Below are 13,940 nucleotides of genomic sequence, written 5' to 3'. Positions count from 1 at the left end.
CCGTCTGAAAAAAGGTGATGTAACGAATTTGTCATCATGAGACAGTCGTGTTCCACTGCGAGAATATTCCACCGGCAATGTGAGGCAATCTACGCTTCGTTTCTGAACGTTCAGCTTATTGATAGTAATCGTGTTCCGTGAATAAGTGACAGTGCCAGTTGGTACTGTTTTGTAAACTTCAATTCGATTATAGAATGAATGCTCGGATAGAACGGTACGTCAGTTGAATCGGTGTCGTGTAGAGTTTGTAGTGAACAAAAAATTCAAACAGTATGAACTTCCTGCTCAAATGCGTTTTGCTCTTAAGTGTAGTAATCAGCTCACAGTCAGGTATGGTAGAATAAAGTGCAAGTATTTTTCGAAAAACTTCACAATCCAAATCAATTACAGCTCCCCAGATGGATTTTGATCAACCAGATACCAGCTCAGATCCAATCGATCCATACAAGTCGGTGATGGTGGGCTGCGATAATCCTCCTGCAACCGTAATGGCCATGAATGGACAGACCGTGTCAATGCCGAATGATTCGGCTGCTTCAATTGCGTCAGCAACCGAACACATTCACTAAGTTAATAGTACACATTTGAGCACGTATTATTGTTGAAATAAATTTATTATGGCAGGTTTTCTCTAATCAAACCTATGTTGTTGTTGACTGTTTTTGTTAGGGACGGCCCAATTGCGGCAAGTGATTTCTCCGGATTAAAATCGTCCGGTGATAGGAAACTACTTCTAGCGTACTGTGAAAGATTCCTGTTTTAGTACTAACTTTAGAGAATGATATTATTAGAAACTCACAATAGCCAAGTTTAGAGTGTAATTTTCGTCACTGTCGTTGTCATTTGAAAATATTAGACGATCATCTTCCTGAAGTGGAGCTTGCTGATGCACTTCCACCGGTAACTTAATGGTTGTCGTAGGTATTGTCTCAGTGGTACTCGACAGTGGTGGAATCCACAACAGGTTGGATACTTTTTCGTTGATGCCATTCAAAAAGTTCCGTTTATTTTCGTACACCTTCTCACCAATGTTCTGTAATTTACTATTTAATGCACACTTTTAATGCACACAAATTTACTGTAATTTACAAATAATAGTTCTGTTCAATGCTATTTACTTCAAAATCGTTGTCCCTCCGTTATTATTTGCGCCATCTATTTTCCAGTTGATGAATGGAGCTAAAACGAAAAATCAAATGCTAACTTATGAATGGATACTACACAAGTAGTTACCTGCTGAGCAAGAAAAAAATAGACCGCCTAACCAAATCAGCTTCAGCATGTTGATAGTTTTTAGTCCTCGCGATAATCTAGTTTCCGATTTTGAAACGCGCCGTGCACTGGACGCGACGCTCTCTCGAATGGCCTACATATTTTGTTCTCATTGCAAGCGATAATCGTTCACTGGCTTACTGTCGAACCTTATCTCCTCTTCCGCGAACGTCCTAAATGGAGCTAAACAACAACAATTTCGACTGCGATTTTCTTCGGTTGGTCTTGTTGTAATTTTTTTATTTAATTGGTGCATTAAATAATTAAAATTCTCGAATATATCTTAGTGATGTTATATGAATTCTTCAGATATATCCAATAAGAAAAAAACTGAAACTAACAACAAAGTATGTATTAGTGTAACACATGATTGACAGATTGTTGTTGTTTTTTTTAATTTGCTTACTCTCCGTCGAGCGGCGGAAAACGTGGTCCCATGAACCTTTTCGGATATCGGTCTGACTTCGAAAGAGACCGGTTGCAGTAATTATCTAAAACCTTTGTAGAATAAATCGAAATCCGTGCCAAAGTCTGATTGATCATGAAAATAAATAAAATAGGTATACTTATATTTTTACACTAGCGCGTCATATGTTTATTTTCTATCAAATCAAGAAACCTTGATCTGCGTTTAAATAATGCACCACAACTGCACAGCAGATGTTCCGATGTCTCGCTTTCCATATTACAAAAGCGACAGATATCATCCTGAACCCGGCCTATGTTCTTTAAATGATATCTACTCGGACAGTGCCCCGTTACTAGGCCGACGTATGTACAAAGAGCTCTTTTGTAGAGCTCTAGGAGCTTTTTCGAATGATTCTCGTTTGGTGTGATAAATCTTTTAGATTGGGAACACTTTTTGACATCAAACCAATTGGTTATCACCTTTTGTTCCTCCCAGCGTTTAAGCTCCATTTTCACTGCACAGTTTGATATACCGCAGAAAGGTTCTGGGCCGATAAACTGTGAGTTAGATCCTTGTTTTGCAAGTTCGTCTTCCTTTTCATTCCCACCAATGCCACAATGTCCTGGAACCCAATACAAATTTACTGAGTTTGTTTGACATAGCTGTCGCAATGTGAGAATACATTCTCAGACTATCAAATAGGGTAATTATTAGTTTTTTTTTTCTAATTAAAACCAAGTAGTATGAATTGGATGGACTAAATGAAGGTTAATAAACGCTATTGCAAACGAGGCACGGAGCAGAAGACCCACAACTGCTGCAGACTCCAGGTCGCGACTTGTCAAGTCGTTCTCGAGCTACCTGAGAGATTTGTTCCAACAACATCGGAAGATTGTTGGCGATACATTGCTTGAAAATGTCATAGAAACGCTTAAGTTCATCACAGTATTGGGTGCGCAAGTTGTCGACTCACCGGCGGGTGTTGTCATCGAGCAGTTCTGTCACTCCGTATTGGGTGTACAGCCTGTCAAGCCAGACTCCTTGCTCTGGATCATAGAATCCAGCACGAACAAAGTTGGTGTACAGTAGGTATGAAGATTCCTTTACTTAGTTGCCACGACCAAATTCCTCCAACGCATACCGTGGAATATCTTCGATCGAAAGGGATTCTTCTAACAGCTGTCGTAGTGCATTCTCACGGTAGGGAATGAATTGTGCCTCCTTCACAACATTTTCCATAGTGCTGGTAATAGCAGAGAAACTCATGGTATGCACGATTAACAGTATCACATCTTGGCACGGGAGCAACCGCTTCCTGCAGCACTGATGAGTTCGATTTCCGTAGCAGTTGTCCGAGTCGTTAGGTTTGAGGAAATTTTTTATCACATATTCTTTAATTTCAACGCGTTTCGAATCCCACGCATTCAAGTTCACCAGCAAACAGTGCACTGAATCGCGAACGATTGGTTCATTTGAGTAACCGTTCCGAACGTATTGATCGAGCGAATCATTTGACAATCGGAAATAGGAAGCGCACTCCTGCTGCGCGGTGGTCCACGATTCCAGACTCGGAGATAGCCAGTGTTCTGCTAGTGTAGTGACCGGCATCGCCACTGCCAGCATGCTGACAAAATGCAGCTCATGTTGATAGATCGGAATGGTCACTTAACTGACGTTGAATGTTTCCGAACATTGTCGCTTTTATAGTAAAAGTTAAACATTGCTAAAGTGTCATGTCTAAGCCCGTTGTTAAAGGTGTTGTTGGATACACGAACGCACGTCTTGTAAACTACCCGACGACACTGTTTATTGTAAGGCTGATGTAAGACATTTTCTCCTTAACTGCGAACTCTTCGGCAGAACTTGCAAGCAGAACATAGGCAGAGTTTTTAAAAATAATAAACAAAATGATAGTGAAAATTTTAGAGTTTTTTCCAATTTTTTTACACGGCTCAATAATTTTAAATTTTCACAGAGATCTTCATACTCATCCTAACCGATGTTGTATTCTGCAGAACTCCAATTTGTAGATAGCGGTTCAAGTAAACTAGATTTGAGCAAGGTTCGGATGTGAAGCAGCGTTAGTCTCGTTATTTGATATTCCTTTTTAACCCCACTTACCCCTTTTCAAAAAAGTAGGAGGTTGTATACAAGACACGACCGCATAACTGACATGCATTGTTGTAAGTGTTTCATTAAAGGGCCATCCACATACCACGTGGACAGCTTTGGGGGGGGGGGGTTGTCTAATGTCCACGGTCCATACAATTTTTCTAGAATTTTTTATGGGCAGTTGTCCACGGAGGGGGAGGTGGGGGGGTCCAAATTGTTAAAAATCTGTCCACGTGGTATGTGGATGGCCCCTTTTATAGCCGAAGGTTGCTACGAAATAGGCCACGCCTTTCTGTTCATTTTTGCCGTTTTCTAATATTCTTTAGACGAATTATTCCACAATTCGCATTTGATTTTTGTATACAACGAATAAACATCGATCGTGCTTTCACACACGCAACGATTTTAACCCCCATCTTGTACCGGTTTATAACGTCAAGCGATTTCATTTGCTCGCTGTTGCGTGTTGCATTATGTTGCAACTGAGCAGCTGGCAGACGACGAAATTCTGTTTATGCTGATTGATTGAATTCCAATTTATTCATGTAAAGTCGAATTGATGTTAAGGTGTTCTAACAGAACAGGGCGGTTTGTTGTTCAAAATCGGTTATGCTGATCACAGCCTTTGTGCTGCCCCAGCAGTGGGGGGATTAGGTGAATAAATAAAGTAAATTGTTTGATCGCGACTGAATTTGATTGCTAGGATCCAGCACAAAATGCTTGTGTTATTGCCAAAAAATTATTAACCTTGAATTACTTGTTTATTTGCCTTTAGAAAGGCATTTTGCTGTTCAAAATCTTTAAAAGCTGTTTGTTTGTGTTTTCTTGGATTCAGCACAGAATATGTTGTTGCCCAGATAAAGCAAAACGTGATTTGTTTACTGGCGCAACCCGCAGCTACTTCCGCAATTCGCTACGATGCGGCTAACTAGTTATACTATTCTGTCGACCTTTTTTGGGAAAGGCAGCAAGCGACCAATCAGAGGACGTAATTTTCGTTTCAACAAGGCTTGACAATTTTCAATAGCACAATAGTTCGCATAATCAATCAACACTTTTCCACATTTGGGTGGATGCGTGTATAAATTTCCAATCAATTGCTGCAAGAATCAAGGAAATCGGTTGAAAACAAACCGATTTATAAGCATTTAAAAACGGGACATTTTTCGTCCCCTTTTCGTTAATAGTTTTCCTATTTACATCTCTATGTGGTAGGCTAAAGAAAAACCTAAATTATTCCACCTAGCGGTCAGACCCAGCCTTTCTCATTAAAACTTATTAATTGTGAAAATAGATTTACATGAACGCTTCAATTCAGTAAATGTATATTCACTCTTTAGGTTCTTAAATATTGATGCTGTAATCTATACATATAAAAATGCAGTCCGGTCTGTCTGTCTGTTTGATCCATATAGGCTTGAAAACTACCGAACCGATCGACGTAAAAATTTTTATATAGGAGTTTTTGGTGCCGACAAAGGTTCTTATGATAGTTTGAGACCCCTCCCTCTTCTGGAAGGGAGGAGTCCCATACAAATGAAACATAAATTTCTGCACAACTCAAGAACAAACCAAGCAAGTGAAACCGAATTTAGCATGTGGATGTTTTAAGGGGTGGTCCCCGTGGTTCTGTGGTTAGCGATGTCGGTCGGCTAGCTCTCCCACACGGTTGTGATATCGGGTTCGATTCCCGATCAGGTCGAGGAACTTTTCGAGCTGGAAATTTTCTCGACTCAGCACTGGGGCACGGTGTATCGTTGTACTTATCCTACAACATGCAAAATGTGTCGAAAACAATATCGAAAACGAATTCTCTCAACTAATCTAGTTGATCGAGACCGCATTAGCCCCCAGGCTAGCGTGCGATATTGTTTTATGTTTTAAGGGGTAAAAAATATGTCCATAATAGTTGGACGCCCCTCCCTTTTCTGGAAGGGAGGGGTTCCATACAAATGAAACACAAATTTCTGCACATCTCGAGAACTAATCAACTGAATGGAACCAAATTTGGCAGGTAAATTTTTTAAGTGTTTAAAAATATGTCCATAATGTTTTGACACCCCTCCTTCTTATTGAAGGGCGGGTGCCATACAAGTAAAACACAAATTTCTGCATATCTCGAAAACTAACCGAGAAAATGGAGCCAAATTTAGCATGTGAATGTTTTTGGAGGTAACAAATATGTGCACAATGGTTTAATACCCCTCCATTTTCTGGAAGAGAGGGGTTGCATACAAATGCAACACAAATTGCTGCACATCTCGAGAGTTAACCAACTAAATTAAACCGAGTTTGGCAGGTAAATGTTTTTAGAAGTAACAAATATGTGCATAATGGTTTGACACCCCTCCCTCTTCTATAAGTGAGGGGTCCCATACAAATGAAACACAAATTTCGCACAGCTCAATAACCAATCAAGAAAATACAAATCTGTCCATAGTGGTGCACAAATTTCTGCACATCTCGCGAACTAATCAACTAAATGGAACCATATTTGGCAGGTGAATGTTTTAGTGGTAGCAAATATGTTCCATAATCGACCTCAGGCAACATTTTTTTCTGAAAAACAGCTGAAAATGACCAAATACCACCCAATATGAGTGTTTCTTTAACCAGTATGACGTTCAATCCAGAAATTGTCTCCAAATGCCATTATGTAATCCAAAATGGCAACTTCCGGTTTCGGAAAAACAGCAAAAAACGACCAAATACCACCCAATATGGGTATTTCCGAAATCGGAATGATGCACTGGAACCACAAATCGACTTCAGACAACATTTTGAATTGTAAGATTGCAACTTCCAGTTTCTGAAAAACAGCCTGAAAAGGACGATTCCCATTAAATATGAGTATCTGCGGTACCAGAAAGATGCACAGAAGCTAAAAATTGATCACAGACACAATCGTGAATTTTAATATGGTGGCTTCCGATGTCTGGCAAACATCCGGAAATGACCAAATAGCATTCAATATAAATATTTTCGGAACCAGAATAACTCCCAGATGATAGAAATTGATTTCACAGGCAATTTTAAAGTCCAAAATCACGACTTTCGGTTTCTGAAAAACAGTCCAAAGTGACCAAATACCACCCAACATGAGTATTTCCGGAGCCAGAATGTTGCAAGAAGCTAAAAATTGACCTCAGACACCATCATGAGTTGCAGGATGGCATCTTCTGGTTTCTGGTTGGAGAAACACCCATATTGGGTGTTATTCGATCATTTTCGGCTGTTTCCCAGGAACCGGAGGTCGTCAACCTAGAATCCAAAATTGGGTCTGTGGTCAATTTCAGCTGCTGTGTATCATTCTAGATCCGGAAATACTCATGTTAGATGGAAATCGACCATTTTTGGCAGAAAAAACGGCCAAAAATGGCCGAGTTTATGTAGTCTTCGGAATATGTTCCTTTTCATAGCTGGATTTCACATTTTTAAACATAACAGGCAAAGTAACAGTCCGATTGCAAAACAAATCAATAGGGTCTCATGGGGCAACTAGACCTTCGATTTGACACTGATTTTATGAAGATCGGTCCAGCCATCTCTGAGAAACATGAGTGTGATTTAACAGTCTTCAGAACACGTTTCTTTTCATAACTTTTGAACCACATGTCCAATCTTTATGAAATTTAAAAGTTAAGGGTTCTTTAGGTAGCCCGTTCATTTGCAACCAATTTTGTTCAAATCGGTTGTGTAGTTTTCGAAATAATGATGTTTCATGATTTTTACATTTTGATACATAACCTCTAAACTAAAAATCCGATTATAATGAAATTTAATAGGGTCTTATGGGGCAACTAGACCTTTTATTTGCAATTAACTTCATGAAAATCGGTCCAGCCATCTCTGAGAAAAGTGAGTGAGAATAAAAATCTGCACATACACACACATACACACACACACACATACATACAGAAAATGCTCAGCTCGTCGAGCTGAGTCGAGTGATATATGCCATTGGAGCACTTTTATACTTTCGGTTTTGCAAGTGATTGCTATACCTTTCTAGGAGAAAGGCAAAACGTAGTTCTACGTCAAAAAATATGACATTATGCAAAACATTGTTCTATTATATAGGGTAGGGAACATATTCTAAGCAGCTTTAGGAACCGCCTGTGTATTCAGACGCAATACACGAAATGTGTTGGGTAAACCACAAACAGTAATATACCAATCTGTTCTCTATCTTTTTCTCTGTCAGAACTTGTTTTCAGATTGTAAAACAAAGTTAGCAAACTTTAACAATAATCAATTAAAGTTACCAATCGAGGGACACTATTCCAATCACCCCGAACCTATTTTAAGCAGTTTCCATCTGTTTTGCAGGCGTTTTCTTTTTCAGTACCCGAAGTGGCTCCTGAATGGCTGCAATATAGGTCGATTTGTTTCAAATGGTGATTTCTGTGTGATTAACGGTATTTCTTATATTCGTAAGACAGCTAGACAATCAAAGTTTTCGTTTCCATCATTGGAATTGTCGATATTGATCAAAATCCAGGAGTTTAGGGCAAGCTTTCTTCGACTGATTAGCTTTTCGAACATTACTCAAGAACAAAGAGAGAATGATCGAAAATTTCCACCAACTGATTTAAAACGAATTTATACTTCAACTTTACTTGTACGATACCTGGAAATGGTAGGTACTCATTTATTTTTATTAAATTTTTTTAATATTTAGTGATGAATGTCCGAGTAAATAACTCATTATTTTTGAGAAAACATCATCTACATATTACAGTGCAATTAGGTAAGTGATGTTTTTCTCGATCAGCTTGACAATCGAAATTGAATCACACTTTTCCGAACTTAAAAAAATACCAACAGCTCAAATAGTAAAAACTTTTTTTTTCTTGACATTCTAAAATGTGCATAATTTAAAGTATTTTGTTTGGTGTTTGTTAAGAAAAGTATTAAGTTCGCATCTGTTTCTGACAATAAAAAAAAGTGTTTTCTTAGTGCACACAGTCCATCCGACTCTATATCATTTTATTTAACTACTTTATCACCAATTTCAACTAAAAAATGGCGAATCAATATAATGATAAATAAGTGGTCGATTTTGAATAAATAAAGAAACTCTACAACAGCTGTTATCGGTCCATCTGTGAGGAATTAAGTTTCTATAGTCAGAATCAAAAACACTGCCCATTGTAGCAGGGAATGGCTGGTAAGCGGGGGATGTCATTACTCCTTCCGCAAGTGTTGCAGGGTGACGGAGATCCACAGCTGGGGCACGCTGGGGCAACTGGTACTGGAGGGGGTGCTGGACAACGGTTGCACGGTGCTGGTGCTCCACAAGTGATGCATGGGGGCGCAGGTGCGGGAGTAGTAGTTGGAGCTGGAGTCGTTGGGCATCGATTACAAGGCGCCGGAGCTCCACAACTGCTACATGCAGATACTGGCGCTGGGGGTGGCCGAGTTGTCGGAGAACAACGATTGCAAGGTGCAGGAGATCCGCAGGTACTGCATGGTGATGATGGCTGTTCAAGTGCTTGCTTAGCAACGTCCTGAATCAATTGGAGCGTTGAAATACTATTCATCAGACATTGTTGGAATGTTTCCGAAAGACGGTTTGGTTCATAACAGTATCTTTGCCGAACGTTGGCTTCACAAGCACGAGTGTTATTGCTAAGCAGATCACTATTTCCAAACTGAGTGTACAATCGATCCAGATTGAATCCCATTTCAGGATCATAAAAACCAACGCGCACAAAAAGTGTGTAGAGCAGCTCGGGAAGTTGGCTAGCGCATATAATGCTGCCTCTACTGAAATTTTCCAATACCTGCCGCGGGATGTTCTCAATCGAAAAAGCTTCGATAACGTGTTGCTGTCTCTCTAGTTCCGTATACGGAACGAATTGTTTCTCGTTGATTAGGTTGCCGAAATGTTGATAGTAGCACACGAAGGACCAATAAGCCCGCGCAACGTTGTCTGTTTGTGGAACCTGGCATAACTCCTTCTGGATACACGCTTGGGTTCGATTGACGTAACAGCAGTCCGAAGGCGAAGGTTGGAGATAGTTTCTGATTACGTATTCTTTGATGCCATTATTGTTGTCCCAGACGTTCAGATTGATTAGCAAGCAATGGACCAGCTTTCGAACGCTTGGCTCATCCGGGTAACCGTTCTTGACGTAACGTTCAACGGTTTCATTTGACAGGCGAAGATACGAGGCACATTGCTGCTGAGCATCCGCCAGAGACTTTAGGTTTGGTGAAACCCAATGCAAGCTCTGGCATAGTGCCGGTAGCACCAGACTTAGCAGAAAGGTTGATAACAGTAAGAATTTCATTTCAGCTTTTTCAGATATGTTAGTTCGTGATAAGTTTGTGATGCTAAGCAACTGACTGATGATAGGACACGACGCGTTTGTCTTTTATAGCGAAATTCTCCGTCACCAAATGTTGCAAATTTAAAGTTGAACTTTGCGACACGACCAATGGATGTAGTTGCCAATTCAGATGTACATGTTATTGTGGTTGCGCGTGCAACAAGTTCAAATGTTTTTATTTAAAAGTGGGATGGTGCGACAATGTGCCGCTTTTCCATCGGATGCAGAACGTAACGTTGGTATTACGTAATGCAAGCTACCTACATCGATGTGAATAGAAAATTTCGTTTTTACTTTCTGAGGAGATTCAAGCTAAAATGCGGTAATGCAAAACTATTATTAAAGTGTATGTTCAAAAATATCGCTGAAATGCTCTGAAATATGCATTATTCTGTGAACGATTACTTTTTTGATGGAATCTATATCTTATTATATACTCCCAAGATTTAGGCGTTCGATGATTTTGAAGAGATAAATGTAATTTCAGAACATACCTTTTTATTTTTCAAAACAAAATCAATGTTTTATTTAGTTTTCAGTGATAATTTTCATTATGTCACGCAAGTTTGGTGGAATTTTGCCAACTTTGATAACCTTTATTGAATTACCTTTAAATGAATTTGATTGATTTTGAATCATAATTGAATCATATATACATATATATATATATATATATATATATATATATATATATATATATATATATATATATATATATATATATATATATATATATATATATATATATATATATATATATATATATATATATATATATATATATATATATATATATATATATATATATATATGATTTTTAGAGAATGTCTCCATATTTTTAATGTATGTCAAGAGTCAAGAATTGTTAAATTTAACATATAATGGATTATTACATGATTAACGCAACAACAATGTTTAAGTATGACAATTATAAGATTTTCAAATTCTTTAACACACAAACATACGTATACTACTGACAGCAGTTTATGTACTTTATTTCAGTCCAACAGCTTGAAAACTAAGAAGATATAGAAATATTCTACGGTGTGTGGAGGCTATATGTGCTAACTTTTCCATCATCGTCAAACGTGGTGGTGGCAACTTTGTAGCCAGTTTGCTTTCCACCAATGTTGTGCTGTCCACTCTCAGCTGTTGACAAAGAACTGTACACTTTAGTCTTACCCGCATCATCATACTAGAAAAGATTAAAAATTGATTAAATAAAGTACATGTAAAAGCTCAGTTCACATGCTACCCTTTGTTCCGATGCCCACTTGGAGCTACTTGACCACGATTTGGTTCGTTTGAAAGCACCGGAGCTGGTATCAACGCCCCCACTGCTACTGGCATCTTCGAATCGATTCACCGCATTCATAATGGAACTACCGGAAATAGCACCGTTATGAGTGTTTTTCGCTTGCAACCTTGCCAACCGTTCCGATTCGCTCATCAGTTCTCTCAAGTCACTGTTGTCGATTAGGGGAAATCCATCCGATCCGAGACGTTGCCCCAAAGCATTGTTAGTAATCGGATATAATATGAAGCCATCACTTCTAACCTGCTGCTGTTGGTTAAAGCCACTTGCCGTTCCAAAAGCCGAATAACGAGAATCCTGATTAGCAGCACCAACTGGGTAACAGGAACCTCCACCTAGCTGCTGTTGATGTCGTTCCTGCGCGGTATCTCTAGATGCTGATGAAAAAACTGATTTTACTCCGGAAACGACAGGGACGTACCATTGTCCTTGTTGTTGACGATGTTCGTATGCAGAATACTTCGACCCGGAGGATGGAGAAACCGTCGAAGTTATCGAAACGTACGATACTTTTTGCTTTTGTCGGCGATCTTGTGACAAGTAATGCGATGACCCAGATGCTGTTGATCCTCCTACTGTCGGTACATAGGTCGTGCCTGACTGAGAATGACGTTGACTGTCGTTTTGAGAAGCAGCTAAGCTTGTGTTCACAGAAACTGGAGTGTAGGTGCTTCCTCTGTGACTGTAATCTTCATGTCGCTCCTTGTGCTGCTCTGATGATAACGACCTGACGACAGGTGTTGTTACAATAGGAACAACGCTTTCTTCGGTATGATCCTCGTATTCATCTTCTTCTTGATCCGAAGAACTCACATATAGAGGCTGAGGTGTAGTGGCGGTAGAAGTATTGTTCAAGGATGAATGAACCGGGGTTGTAACAATAGGAACAACACTTTCTTCGGTATGATTCTCGTATTCATCTTCTTCTTCTTTGTTAGATGTGGACAGCCGGTTGGTGTAGACTGGTTGATAGACTGGACGATAACTAGAAGACGCCCGGTAATAGGACCCTGTTTGAGAAGATTGATCCGAAGAACTCACATAAAGAGGCCGAGGTGTAGTGGCGGTAGAAGTATAAGACTGTTGTTGTTGTTCATTAATGGATGAATGTTGACTGGAAGTTCGCACTGGGTTTACTTGCACTGGCGTATAAACAGCACCGTCACTGTTAGCGAACCGGGCAGAACTTTCGCCTGCAGAGTACTCTGACATGGGCCTTCCATATGCCACGTAAGTGTTTAAAGGAGTTGATTGTCGGTATTCAGTCTGTCTACCAGAAGCAACATATTTGGACGCTTGTTCACCCGCGCTATAAACCGGAGCTGGCTGAACAACTGATGAGGATTCTCTTTGCGATGCGAAGCTTGATCTCGTTCTATACGCGTTACTGACATCGACTGGACCAGCGTAAACTCTAGTCGAAAAGCTATCATGTGATAAACCCTGACCAATCGGGTAAGCAGATGCAATAATTGGGTGTATAATCGAGGACCCTAAGTTGGACCTGGCTTTGATACCATCTGTTCCTGCAACATAATTTAGTGGCTGACCAGCACTAACACTAGACGCGCTGTGACGTTGCGAAGAACTCGCGTAACTGGATTTACCACCGCTGATCACAGGATAGACGGGAACCGCACTTTGTACGAATTCGTGCTGGGAACTTGACTGATATTTCGAGCTGCTGGAGCTAGATCCAGTGCCTCCACTGGAAAAGCCAATGATACCGTGACCAACAAGTTCATCATCACTGTTATCAGAAGCGCTATGAAAGACGTTATTGAAAAATCAACTCTGTAAATTGTGTAGTAGATTGGTTGACTCACCCAGAACTACTGTAGCAACTTGTACTTATACACGGAGCCCCTGCCGATCCACTGTTACTTATTCTAGCCAATCTCTCGGCTGCACCTCCGCGTGCTGCATTTACCGACGCTTCGTGCTGAGAAAAATGTCTAGAACAGTAAAGAAGAAGATTGTTCATCAGTAGATTTTCACTAGGGTCGCAGATAAATTTCTCTCGAACGTACTTACACTCCCTTAATATTGTCAAAACTGAAAGAGGGGCAAACAGTACAATGGAATTAGTTTCGTGCAAAGACAAAGAAATATATCCGACATTAGATAGATGTAGAAGCATAATGTAGAAGTAATTTTTTAATCATACCTATCACTTAAACCATATCCGGGGGAGTCATCGTTATAGGAAGCAACACCTGGAATTTAAACGAGACGAAACCAGTTTCACTTTGAATAGAGTGCATGAATTGCTACATTATAAACTAACATTAATTATGTAACTAACATAAATTAAGAGACTGCTGTTATCTGAGCCGTTGCGGAACAGAGTGGTCTAAAGACCATTTTTTTCAAAAATGATTTTTTTACATGAACCGCATCTACTCAAGAAGCGGATCGAAGTAAACCACGAACATGAACGGGCGCAATTTTTCCACTGCATCACAATTTTCTCGCTAAATAGGTATTTTTAATTTAT

The 13,940-nt window shown here is 39.6% G+C and overlaps 3 protein-coding genes across 3 annotated transcripts; all 3 read right to left on the bottom strand.

Moving 5' to 3' along the window:
- Window positions 1-583: 583 nt before the first annotated feature.
- Window positions 584-1,417, bottom strand: LOC129729444 (uncharacterized). The gene is made up of 4 exons (XM_055688007.1): window positions 1,234-1,417; window positions 1,119-1,179; window positions 800-1,043; window positions 584-741 (listed from the first exon to the last, which is right to left on the bottom strand). The coding sequence occupies exons 1-4, from the start codon at window positions 1,280-1,282 to the stop codon at window positions 616-618; spliced, it is 480 nt and encodes a 159-aa protein (XP_055543982.1). The 5' UTR covers window positions 1,283-1,417; the 3' UTR covers window positions 584-615.
- A 7,511-nt stretch (window positions 1,418-8,928) lies between these two features.
- LOC129728329 (uncharacterized) lies at window positions 8,929-10,089 on the bottom strand. Its single transcript, XM_055686766.1, has one exon. The coding sequence runs from the start codon at window positions 10,087-10,089 to the stop codon at window positions 8,929-8,931; it is 1,161 nt and encodes a 386-aa protein (XP_055542741.1).
- Window positions 10,090-10,996: 907 nt separating this feature from the next.
- LOC129731721 (uncharacterized) lies at window positions 10,997-13,617 on the bottom strand. The gene is made up of 4 exons (XM_055691945.1): window positions 13,474-13,617; window positions 13,270-13,398; window positions 11,384-13,208; window positions 10,997-11,323 (listed from the first exon to the last, which is right to left on the bottom strand). The coding sequence occupies exons 1-4, from the start codon at window positions 13,581-13,583 to the stop codon at window positions 11,168-11,170; spliced, it is 2,220 nt and encodes a 739-aa protein (XP_055547920.1). The 5' UTR covers window positions 13,584-13,617; the 3' UTR covers window positions 10,997-11,167.
- Between the last annotated feature and the right edge of the window lie 323 nt (window positions 13,618-13,940).

The sequence above is a fragment of the Wyeomyia smithii genome, chromosome 3 (genome assembly GCF_029784165.1).
Source record: "Wyeomyia smithii strain HCP4-BCI-WySm-NY-G18 chromosome 3, ASM2978416v1, whole genome shotgun sequence".
Lineage (NCBI taxonomy): Eukaryota > Metazoa > Arthropoda > Insecta > Diptera > Culicidae > Wyeomyia > Wyeomyia smithii.
This window is presented reverse-complemented; position numbering and strand designations above follow the sequence as displayed.

Bases quoted from the DNA above. Each gene is read 5' to 3' on its own strand.
- LOC129729444 (XM_055688007.1), bottom strand. From the start codon at position 1,282: ATGCTGAAGCTGATTTGGTTAGGCGGTCTATTTTTTTCTTGCTCAGCA. The intron at 1,044-1,118 runs GTAAATAGCATT...TGCATTAAATAG, and splicing joins GGAGGGACAACGATTTTGAA to TAAATTACAGAACATTGGTG. The intron at 742-799 runs GTGAGTTTCTAA...AATCTTTCACAG, and splicing joins ACACTCTAAACTTGGCTATT to TACGCTAGAAGTAGTTTCCT.
- LOC129728329 (XM_055686766.1), bottom strand. From the start codon at position 10,089: ATGAAATTCTTACTGTTATCAACCTTTCTGCTAAGTCTGGTGCTACCG.
- LOC129731721 (XM_055691945.1), bottom strand. From the start codon at position 13,583: ATGCTTCTACATCTATCTAATGTCGGATATATTTCTTTGTCTTTGCAC. The intron at 13,209-13,269 runs GTGAGTCAACCA...CGTCTTTCATAG, and splicing joins AGTTGCTACAGTAGTTCTGG to CGCTTCTGATAACAGTGATG. The intron at 11,324-11,383 runs GTAGCATGTGAA...AATCTTTTCTAG, and splicing joins AGTGGGCATCGGAACAAAGG to TATGATGATGCGGGTAAGAC.